General features: G+C 33.3%; 1 protein-coding gene across 4 annotated transcripts in view; it reads left to right on the top strand.

Annotated features, from left to right (window-relative positions):
• LOC145692671 (phospholipid-transporting ATPase ABCA3-like) overlaps nt 1-11,898 on the top strand; it is a 354,108-nt gene extending 342,210 nt beyond the window's left edge. For all 4 annotated transcript variants that reach the window (XM_081768050.1, XM_081768051.1, XM_081768048.1 and 1 more), the window contains 2 exons: nt 6,041-6,257; nt 11,429-11,898. In XM_081768050.1, the coding sequence (XP_081624176.1) occupies nt 6,041-6,257; nt 11,429-11,671 (460 nt within the window). In that variant the 3' untranslated portion in view covers nt 11,672-11,898. The remainder of the gene's footprint in view (nt 1-6,040; nt 6,258-11,428) is intronic.
• The last annotated feature ends 1,022 nt before the right edge of the window (nt 11,899-12,920 follow it).

Genomic DNA, 12,920 nt, shown 5'->3' with positions numbered 1-12,920 from the left:
CTATTGAGTATTTTCCCGTACATCTTCTTCTTTTGTGCTGATTAAATTACATATTTCCAATTACTAGTTAATTCTGTTTACGGAAACTGAAGAGTTCCTCACCATTTTAATTATTTTCATAGCTTTTTTTTCCAGAACGGCGTTGATATATCCTATTACAATCAACTATGCACCCTCTTCTCCCTTTTTATATAATCTTCTATTTTATCATAATTTTCCTCTATTTCTTAAGTTGTATGCGAAGTCGTTGGTGCGAATGTATGTACTGTGACGAAACACTCTTAATCCCTTTCTTTCCGGATGACCACCCCCGGCCTAAATCCGTACTTGAAACAATAGGAAAACAGTACATACTTAGCTCTCAAAATACAGACCTGTCATCCGGGGAAATAATCCTGAAAAACAGGGAAGAGTTTTCGCCGGTACTATATTGAAAGGCCGCGTAGCGCACCCAGATAATGTAAATGCTTTACTCTCACTTTTAATATACACAACTTAAGCCAAAAATTAATTAAGTTGTTCAAGGAAGTTACTTAGCAATGACAACACTACTATTTCAATTAAAAAGGACAAATAATTTATTATAAATACTGAAAAAATAACGAATAAATTCTAATAGTACACAAAAATTTACAATTGGATAATTAATAAAAAATCTTACAGTTCCCGATGGAGCAGCCTAGAATACATTTTTTATAAAGTGCTATTCCAACATGGCCAACAGCAAACTTTATTTTTCTCGTCTTAATAAGTCAAATTTTCAATAGCAACATTTTACACTTGCTCGTATCTAATATGTCAATCCTTGAATAATCACCTTTCAAATACATTGAATATACTTACGAAAAATCCTCTGACAAAATTTCTCACCATTTTTCACACAAAAAATAATAATTTAATTTAACAAAGCTTAAAGAAACAAACACTACGTACCTTAAACATTGACCAACTGACGATCGACGTCAGTTGATCCATGGCTTGTATTCCGTGTTCGAAAGCAACTAATTACCATACGGATTTTAGATCACGAAGGCCTCGTCATTTTACACTACCAGCTGGTACCATATTTTTCAATATAAATTCTCAATTCGTTACAGACTTTTTTGAGACCAGAAAGTTAGGATGGAAAGGGCAAAGGGAGAATAAGATCGTATGTCCTCATAAGATAGAAGATGGCACCATCTACTTCCTAATAAATCCTTAATATATATATATATATATATATATATATATATGTATGTATGTATGTATGTATGTATGTATATACCTGTATATCACACAATTCCCCATTACTATATTCGTGAGAATCCATTACGTCACACATACCCTACTTATATGAAAAAATTTACTTAAATAAATTTTTCGTTAGTGACCAATTTTCATTTAAATAAACAAATTAAATCATTTAGCAAGATTTCAGTAGTACCGAACACATTTTTCAATGAAGATGATATAAAATGATGATGGAAAAAGTGTTAGTAGATGATTGATTGATACTCTCTCGGAAAATACATAGAACAGTGTATGTGGTTTATCCCATTAAAAACAAAAATTGTCTAAAAAAGCCAATGAGAAACAAAGGCAACGGTCAGTGGAAATGGCTCTAATAAATCCATACTTACAGAAAATGTGATACAACGCCTTAACTAACGAACTAAGTTCAGGTAACGATTCGCGTTATTTATACACAGAAGGATATACTGGTATCCAGTATTGGGAAGCAATGGGCCTGAAAAGTCTGCGTAATAATGGCGTTAATTTCTTACAATATTCCGAAATTAGTTGTCCTTGAGGAAGGTTATTTCGTGCCTTCACTAATAGAAACTGAGGCATGAACGGACGAAGTCCCGAACTTCATTGAATATATTCGACCAAGAAAAATATTTACAAATCGTTTTCACACTTTCAATAAACCTAAGTGCTCTCCATTAGGTAATAAGGTGTGATAATAGCTCAATATACGCGAAACAAGTATTTTATAAGGTATACCTTGGCCATGACTTTTATATATAGCGTATCTCTCATTAAGTTATATTGCTGATGCTTTCCTCCATGGCTCTTTACCATCTCATAAAAATCTTTAGTATCTGCCTCTGATTACTTATAGTGTTTAACATCTTCATGTGCTAGCGGTAAAGTCCACAGACTATGCATATACCCCTCAGAGTCATTAATAGGACAAGGACCAACATCAATATCATTTGGATTTATCTCATAAATCCTGGAAAGAACATCTACCTGATAATTCTTGTAGCCTATCTACACTTGTAGCAAGTAAAAGCATCTACTCATGTTAGGAATTCGCATTTTTTTTTCAGCAAAAGCCTATTTTATTTGCGCAAGACTCTCATCCTGCAACGGACCCCACTGAAACTTCAATTTCGGCGATCTTAATCGGTGCATCGATTCTTCGATACCTGCATAATTATCGCAGAAGCATAGAAGTTTATAAGTCCTAACATTTTACACACCCCACGGCCACTTACAGAGGACGGAGACCTTGTATGGCTTGTAGCCTAACTGGTAACGAAGATATCTCACCATCTTTAACATGAAACCACAAAAAATTATTACTACTCCTCAAAAGTAAACATTTATCTGGTGAGAAGGTTAGACCTCTCTTTGCAAAACGGTAGAAGACTCCCTCCAACAACTGATTATGTTCTTGGACAGTAGAACGAAAAGCCACAATGTGATCTGCTTAGTATTCTACCCCGTCTCCAGGCAGGTCTCCCAGGATATTATCTAAGGCCCTCATAAGCGCTTGTACTCCAACACAGATATCCATTGGAGTTCGGGAATTATCTTGTACGGCGAATGCTATGAGCTTACGGCTATAGGGACTCAAGTGCAGTTCAAAAAAAGCTTTCTTCCCTTCATTTTTTCTTACATATTTGGCCTTAGCAAGCGAACTAATACATTCCTCTACATTATGACTACTTTTTCCGACAACATTGCTCAGTTTCACTTCCGATTCCAACTCCGGTTCCGATTCCGACTACATACAAGCATTGTTTCTTTAACATAGGGCTCTGAATACATATTCCAGCTTCTATTGAGCATACCAGAAATTACACTCAGTCTAGAAACGCTAAACGAGTATGACAGTGGAGGCGTTTTGTTAGCCTTTTACGGCCATTTTTGTCATTCCTTTCTATAATTTTTGTACATTTGGCAACATTGTACATGTTGTTTTTTATTACCAGTTATTTTTTTAACCCCTATTAAACATGGGATACTCGTTTTCTAGGGCTATTTTTTCTGCATCAATTTTAGTGATTTTTATATTGGGTTGTCAACATTGTAGAGTGGGGTCATAGTTCCGGTTCCAATTCCAACTGCCACTCCGGCTCTATGACTGATTACTTTTTCTGGATCAATTTTGGTGATTTTTATATTTGGCTGGCACCGTTGTAGAGTGAAGTCACTTATGCATGCGCTGTAGCATTAAAGTTCTGGTTGCGATTTGCAGAGACAACACAAGTAGTTTCATTCGGTGACGCTTCTTGATACCAGGTTTAATGTGTTTCTTTTGTGTGCTTTCACGATGTGTTTACCAAGAAAATTGCACTTCTATAGAGTTCTGTTTACCATAGGAGAACCGTAATGTCATGTCATATGAACGGCGTTAATGCTGCATACTTTTTCTATTGTATCAGATATTACACAAAAAAATATCCCTTTTAACGACCAATATTTAATATAGCAGAATTTATATAATCATTACAAAAAATTATAGCTCTTTTTATATTTGGTGGGGGGGCATTAAAAACCGAATACCTGTATTTCATGTAACCGACATAGTAGACAATGAACCATTTTCCTATTTAAAAAAAAACGCTGACCACGAAATTTAAATAGCAACCAATGCAATTTATGCCCCATAATTAGAAGTTACTTAAATATGGGGCCAGTTATTTATAGTGCAATATTTTTAAATGTAAAACTTCAACTAGCTCACAATTTTGTACCATTTAAATAAACAAAGGAAAACTATTTAGTTTTGCTACATCATTTTCCAAATTTGAATATTGTACCATTTTGTATCTTTACGTACCAACTAGTAAAAATGTATTATTTAATTAAGCAAACATTGGCCATTTTAAAATACGAAATTTAACTAGCTCATAAATTTGTACAAAAAGATTTATATTAAACTTTGTGTGCTCATTTAGTACTTGTGTAATGTTTTTAAATTTAATAAACAATGATGAGCTATTTCAAAAATTTAGCTACTTTAAATGTTTGTACTGCATTTTTTTTAAATTTATATTTCTTTGTACGACCAAGAAAATGTGTACTAATTAAATAAACGAATGAGAATTATTTTAAAATTTGGATGGTCTTTTTAGTTCTTAGGCAACATTTTCAAATTTGAATTTTTTACTATTTTCTATATTTATGTATTTACCAGTACAAATTGCATTATTTAAATAAACAACGAAGGGGCATTTTAAAATTTTTGAAGTGCGAATTTCTAACTCAAAATTTAACTCAAAATTTTGGTCTATTTTTATTCCATTTTTATAATCTAAACAAGAAGGAAGGCCATGAAAAATATGTAGACCAATTTTTGTAGAGCGACATTTTTAAAATTTGAATTTTAACTAGCCTAGAATTCTGTACCTTTGTGTGACATTCAAATAAGCAAAGAAAGGTTATTTCAGAATTTTATGATGCGAATTTTTAACTCAAAATTGTATTATTTAATAAACAAAGGGAAACCAGTTTTGAAAATTTGATTGTTTTGAATATATATATTGAGGCAGTTATAAATTCGAATTTTAACTAACTTAGAATTGTGTAACCTTTAAATAAACAAAGAAGATTTTTTTTAAATTGTTAATGTCCTATTTAGTTGGGTTGCAATATATTCAAATTTATATATTTATGTACTAACAAGAAAATGTATTAATTAAATATGCAAAGAAGGGTTATTTTAACTAGCTTAGAATTTTTACGTTTTATGCCACGAAGAAATTTTGTGCTATTTTAGTAAACAAAAGAATAAATTTAGATGTCCTATATAGTTATGGTGCGACATTTTTAAATTTAAAATTTTGGAATATGTGTTCATAGTCATATGTCAAAAACAATGCTTGTGGATATAACCGAAATTTTAACCGGAAGTAAGCAGTGTTGCTAACTCAAAAATCACTAAAAATTGATCAAGATACAACAGCAAAATAAGAAGTGTTCTCAAGGGTACATAAACGTCGTCAATGTCATAGTCGTTTAGTCTTTCTAGACTAGGTGTAATTTCTGCTATGTTCAATAGCAGTTGGAATATGTGTTCACAGTCCGATGTTAAAAAAAAAACTATGCTTGTGTTTAATTGGAATCGGAACCGGAGCTGGGCAATGTTGCCAGAAAAGAAAGAACAACCAAATATTCAGTGTTGCCACGGGTACAGAAAAGATGTCATAAAAACAACAAATTTCTGCTATGTTAAATACAAGTTAGAGTACATGTTCGTAGTAGTCCGTACTCTGTTATTTTTGCTATGCTCAATAGATGTTCATTGGCTGCATCTGCTTTGTGTTCAATAGAGGTTATGTGTGTGTAATCGAAACCAGAACTGGCACTTCAATCGGAATCGGAACAGGAATAGGGATCGATATTGGAAGTGTGTCGCCAACTCCTAAAAAAATCACTAAAATTCAATAAAAGAGTGTATCAGTTCGGTCATTTTTTCTTACCACAAAATTCCGTGGAATTTTATTAACTAGTACAAATTTCAACTCCGTTTCAAGAAATGAAATAAATGTCCATTTTTTATATTAGCAGCCGAGTACGTGTATATTTATTTCTTAATTAAAAAGTAAACACACATTTTAAATATTTTGGTATATTAGTAATGTTCAAATAAAAACTACTGAAACAAAGAGTGAATCATTAATCATTAAAGCTAGAGCTAAAATTAAAACTAAAATTAGATTAGATTATTCTTTTAAGTTAAAAGCATTGTCTGAATTACGCTTATATAAATACTGGAAATAAACTACTAAATATATATCTTGATTTTTTTGATTATTTTTAGCATGGACGAATGTCAAAATCTGTGTGATAGGTTGGCAATAATGCTGAGAGGAAGCTTTAAATGCTTGGGTAATATTGGGGATTTAAAAAGCAGATATAATCAAGGGTTTCAGCTATTGGTGAAATGTGACAAGTCTGCAACTAGAGAAATAATTGACACTATTGATGAAAAAATTCGAACAGAATTTGCCCCATGTGTCTTACAGGACGAACATATGGTATGTATTTTTAATTTTCAAAATGAAATATTTTATCTGCATTCACTGTGTTGTCACGTGGTAAGAATATTTAAGAATAAGTATATTACACCAATTCTTTGCAGTTTCATTACTATTGATAAAACATTCAATACTAATGCAGTAAAAGAAACTAAGGTATCCGGAAATTTTTAAAATTTTTAAACACGGACATATGAGAAAAGAACTATAATATTTCCGGGACTTTTTCGTGTTTCACAGCTAATATGCTATCGTTGTCAATTTTGTCTTGAAATATCTACGCAGGAGTTGAGCTTATCATTGAGGTATATCTTCGAAAATAATTAAAATCGAGATAATTCATCAAAATAACACGATTTATTTTAGAAAAATAAGCATTATAGCATAATGAACTAACTAAAAGACTATTAAGAATATGTTTCCAACAAGTATGTGTTACACTAGGAAATAGATTCAAAACTGAAAAAACGTCTTCTAAAGATATATTAATGGTTAGCCTTTAAAAATACGTTTAACTGGCAATTAAACCGCTTGTGTGAAATACATCTTTCATTAGTAGAGGGATGTGCATGTTTCTGTCAGCACTGAATGTGTATACATTGATGTAGATACGTTTTGTAACATTTTGCATTACGATTAGATTAATATAAGTTTCAGTTTGCTGGGTTCTTATTCTGGTAGGAGCGGAGCTGAGAAAGCATGGATCCAGCATTTCTCATCAAGTTACCAGGTAACCAAATGTTCTTCCCGTTCTAATGCAGTACCAAAATAAAGAACAATACAGAGGACTGTACGTACTTTTAAGTTTCGAAGTAATCTCTTACTTGCACCAAATTTTTTGTCAATGTTCCTCCAGTTACACAACACTCTGGTGATAAAACTCAGCGGTTGTGGATGCAAAGAAATCGGTGAGTGCGTTCTAGACATCTCCATCATTTGCCAAAGATGTTGCATGGAGGTGGTTGTCGAGAGAATGAAACAGTCGGTAATATTTAGCGCAAGGTCCGGTGAATATGGTGCATCTCACAATGTCACCAAGCCAAGTTGGTAAATGATCTCCCGAGTAATCATTGCTACATGTGGCTTGACATTGTCGTGCAGGAGCAGCAAACCTTTCGATTCACTAATGCCGGCTCCTTCTGCCCTAATGCAAGGGCGCACTCTTTGCAATTGTCGAGAGTAAAAATCAGCAGTGAAAGTGTGATCAGATGGAAGGAACTCGCAATGCTCCACTTGCCAACAATTCCACCATGTAACCATTCGTGGCCGCAGACATGGTCTTTAGGTTTCAGAAACAGGGTCACGTGGCGACAATCGATGTCTGAGGCCCTTGGGAGTGTCCTTGCCAGTGAGCACGCGATCAAAGATGGATACATTCAGGTACACAGTGACCAAAGGCAATCAAGTTGTCACTCGTTATTGCCAACAATGACTCGTTGCTGCCAACAATGACTAGCCACTTGTTTCACTTGCACGACATCCCTGTCCAATGCAAGGTAGTCCGACTGTTTCAGTGGAAGCATAGAACGTTTCTGCAAGTTCATGTTGGACCACTGTCATTCTTGATGGCCTCGTCGTTACCTCATGGGGACGTCCACTGAAAATTTTATCCAAAAGTCTCACATCTAGTGAACGGAATTTCTGAAGCTAATGCCTGGTCATGTATTCGTTCACGACCTTCTATCTAAATGTCTTTGGCATGCTGATGAAAATTACCTGAAAGGTCGAAGATCAAACTAACTCCCGATCACTTGGCAGACACGTGCGTCCTTTATTTTCTTCTCTGTGAGCATATGAATAATGAGACTTCAAAAAATTAAGAAATTTTTGGTTTCCTTGTAAATGTGTATTAATTCTTAATGAGTAATGATTCTGCAGATAACAATTGAAAAAATACATATTCTATAATTCAATCGCTTGAAAATCGATCCAAACAAGATCCATAATTGTAGTATATCATTTATTTTTATCACCGAGTCTAGATGAGACATGAATCTACAGTTCAAGTTGGAATTAAGTCGTTATAATGCATTCAATGTCAATGCGCAATCAAACCAGGATAACGTACGTTAAACGAGTGTGTGTTTGTCGTAAACAAGATCAGGAAGAGTTACATAAACGTTACTATTAATGCCTATCATATTATTATTATTTTCATTATTATTATTATTATTATTATTATTATACTAAAAGGATAATATGTTTTATTTTTAAACAGTATCCTGAATTTAAAAGAGTTAAAATATATGTACATTTGTATAAATTAGTTGTAAGATGAAGATTAGAATTTGGTTCGGTAATTTGCAGCAGCATTTGTAGAACTTTGATAAGCAAGATAGAATCTGTGAAAAAATGTTTTATTCGACTATGTTGTAATATGAAACTGAGCTCCTATTCACATAGCTATGAATATTGGAATGATTATTGGGGTTTCGAGAGTCTTGTGAATAGAAAAAAATATTCCGACAGACTATGCATGCAGGAAATGCTAGATAATGTTTATATCATTAAATACTGTTTACGAAACATAGGTTTTAAAGTGCTCAGTCGTAACATAACAAATAACAAGATTTTTGTTCTGAACTGAAAATGTAAAATGTTAAAAATATTAACAGATCCTTTAATTTTGGACTTATTGTATTAAGCAAGTAAATGTTTTATAAGATCTAACTAAAGTTCATTCAACGAACCTTCTGATCCTGATGTAAACATTACAGAATGGTATTACTCCGCCAGTCATCGAATGATTGGCTATCGGTCAGCGCTTCTTTCAAGAAGCATGTGCTTGTACGCTGTCGGTGTTTTACATATTCCTCGCAGGCAGCCATACTGTAAACCGTGATTCGTGCGTAAGGTGGGTCAAAGCCACTTTCTGCGCTTGCGTATTCTCTATTATTGCATTAATTCAATTTAGTTCTTAGACACCGTGTTGTTTCTGTTATATAACTGTAAGGAAATTGCATTTCTGGTAATGAGCCTTACACGCAACAAAAACATTGAAAAACAGCTTATTTGACAATGGACTATTTTCTTCTGCCGCATGGATGTTCTAAGGCACTTTAACCAATAAAGTGAAACAATTACCAGGTGCATCTGTTTACATGAGGTACTGAACGTTCCTTGAATAAACTATTAGAGTGTTAAGCAATGACGTTTTGAAACATTAAGTTAAAATGTCATTTTAAGACTGCTATTTTTAGCATTTCGTTGTTTTAGATAAATAGAAAGCTTAATAATTTTTACAGCGTTCACAACGAATCATTTCTGCTTAAATTACCTTTATCGACATTGTGTTTTATATTAATAATCATCTTTTTATTGTTTTCTTATTTTTATTATTGTTGTTATTATTAGAATTATTATTCCATTTCAATGTAGTCTTCTCATACCACGTGTTGTATTTTGCCAAAAGCTGTTCGCGGCACTGAAATCAATATTATTATTATTATTATTATTATTATTATTATTATTATTATTATTATTATTATTATTATTATTATTATTATTATTATTATTAACTAACTAGCTAACTAACTAACTAACTAACTATGTGGCCAATGGAACCCGGAGGTTCAATGACGCATTCACAAAAGCTCTCCACTGACTTCTATCCTTAGCTAACTTGATCCAGCTTCTACTTTGTATTCAAATCTCTGCAAGATCCATCTTAATATTGTCCTCCCATCTGCGCCTACGTCTTCCTAATGGTCGTTTTCCTATGGGTCTTCCAGTCAAGACTTTGAGAGCGTTACTACTACTAGGGCTGTTCTGATAATCGAGTAATCGATAATAATTCGATAAAATTTCAAAACCGTTTCGTCGATAAAGAATTTTAATTTTATCGAATTATCGAACTTTCGAGACTCCCGAAATGTTCGAGACTTCCGAAATGTTCGAGAAACTCGAAGTGTTCGAGACTCCCGAAATGTTACTTTTCTGTACGTTTTCCTTTCTCCTCACAAATACAACTTTGCAATAACTTATCAGATGATAAAAGTCTTTTGACTAGTTTGGCTGCAAGAAGGAATCATTGCAGAGGTGAAGGAACCGAACTGTCCATCACTACATTTGATAATACCCGAAACTTCGATAATACTCGAACTTTCGATAATAACCGAAAATTCGATAATACTCGAACTTTCGATAATACCCGAAAATTCGATAATACTAGAACCTTCGATAATACCCAAAACCTCGATAATACTCGAAATTTCGATAATACTTGAAACTTCGATAATACTCGAAATGACGATAATACCCGAAATTTCGATAATACTCGAAATGTCGATAATACCCGAAACTTCGATAATTTCAAATACTCGAACGGTTTCGAGTAACCGATAACAACTCGATAAATTTTCACTCCCGAAGTTCGATAGGTCCTCAGCCTTATCGAACACCCCTAACTACTACATGACCCGCCCACCTCAGCCTCTTAGACTTGACGACCCTAACAATGTTGGGTAAACCGTATAAATTATGTAGTTCCTCGTTATGAAGTTTCCGCCATTCCCCATTCCCGTTCCTCTTAGGTCCGTATATTCGTCTCAGAATCTTGTTCTCAAACACTTTCAGTCTATGTTCTTCCCTCAGAGTAAGTGACCATGTTTCGCAGCCATACAGAACAACAGGCATGATTATCGTTTTGTATATTTTAAGCTTCAAATTCCTCGACAGAATTCGCGACGACAAGAGATTTTGAACCGAATAGTAACACGAATTCCCTGCTTTTAGTCGACATTTAATTTCTTCGTGAATATGATTTTCCTCTGTTAATATTGATCGTAGATATTTGAAACTATCCACTTTATCAAAGATATTATTTAATATTTTAACGCATCCATAATTTGCTGTATTCCGGTCCCGAAGCACTTCCATGTATTTAGTTTTCTCTGCATTTACTTCTAAACCCATGTCCCTACAAGCATTTAATAAAATCTCTGCATTTCTTTCTATTGTTCTCCTATCATCCCCTATTAGATTTACATCATCAGGATATGCTATAACCTGGTGAATACCGTTCAACTCTAAGCCCTGTTATTATTATTATTATTATTATTATTATTATTATTATTATTATTATTATTATTATTATTATTATTATTATTATTATTATTATTATTATTATTATGTGTTAAAAGATATAGAAGTAACTTTATTTCATTTTATAGGGTTTACTGCAGTACCAAATTTTGAACACTGATTTTAAATGGCATGAACTATTCTCTAAAATGGAGCAAATGAAGAATGACTTTGAAGGATTGGAATACACCATTGCGGAAACTACTTTGGAACAGATGTTTTTGGCTCTAGCTCGAAACCAAGAAGAAACAGTAGTTGTAGAACCAAGAAAAAAATCAAATTTTTTGAACTTTTTTTTAGGAAGAGATTCGAGTATGGTATCTTTAGCTTAGTACTTCAAAATTAATACTTATTATCTTGATTTGATTCTTTCATGAGCAACCATCATATATATTAGGCTATTAAAGAGTTAAAGGAATTAAAGAAATTCATTTATAGTTCAGATATAGCTTTCTGTGATCAAAATGACCAATTCACTTAAAATACCAATCTTGTTTTGTTTACACGAATTATTATCTGAAAATTTTCAATTATGTAAATTAAGTTTGTTAATTAATTATCGTCTCTTTCTCAAAATAAACATTCTTCTAAAGTTTATAAATGTTAATAAATAATGCAAATGAAAAATGTCTTTTAATAGCATAGTTAGCCTCATCTTGTTTCTGGGGGGCGCGGTGGCTCAGTGGCAGAGCGTTCATCTCCGGTGCTGGGGGTCCCTGGTTCGATCCCAGCTCGCGCTGTGTGGACTTTGTGGTGGACAAACACCGTGCTCGTGTTTTTTCCCGGGGTTCTCCCGTTTCCTTCCACTGTCTTCATTCCACCATTTCATTCATCTCTCATCATCACCGTCTCCTTAAGCCTAACCGGCATAAGCGTAGGACGTAAAACTTAAAGATTTCATTTTATTTTATTTTTCATCTTGTTTCTTTTTATTATTGACTATACGAGAGAGCTCCGTTGGCAGTCAACCTCAGATCGTAACAACACATGCAGGGATGCAAATATGAAAAAAAAATTTACTCGCCCAAGAAAAAAGCTACTAGCCCAAATTTCACAATAGAAATAATTTACTTATCTTCGGTATGATATTGAATACTCGCCCGCACCGATGAACCACTTGCCCGGGGCGACTGCTTATTTGCATCCCTGTAGAGTATTTCATACAGTGGTGATATCAAAACTTATACAAAAATAAAAGTGTGTTAAAGCACCTATTTCACAAACATCGAATCGCGTATTTGCAAAATTATTGTAGAGTTTAGCAAATTTACTATAATATGACAATAAGTCGTTCAACTTGTTTCCACGAGAGAAATGTTAAATATTGATATATAAAAACGCAATATATAAAAAAGGATTCGATTTCAAAGTAATATTCAATTTTTATAAGTATATTTCAAATCATTTAGTTATAGGTATGCTCATGTTACTAATGTTAATTCTTTAGATATCTCTATTGTCTGTATAGTATACAAGTAGGGCGACGTGAGGTAGTTATTGAAATTGTTAATCAATTCTATGTATTTTAGTTATACAGCTCAATTAAATACAATTTAGCATAACATATATACAGGCGAAGCA

The sequence above is a fragment of the Thermobia domestica genome, chromosome 8, assembly GCF_964235325.1.
Source record: "Thermobia domestica chromosome 8, izTheDome1.hap1.1, whole genome shotgun sequence".
In the NCBI taxonomy this organism is placed as follows: Eukaryota; Metazoa; Arthropoda; class Insecta; order Zygentoma; family Lepismatidae; genus Thermobia; species Thermobia domestica.
Note: the sequence above shows the minus strand (reverse complement) of the source record. Positions and strands in the feature narration are given on the sequence as shown.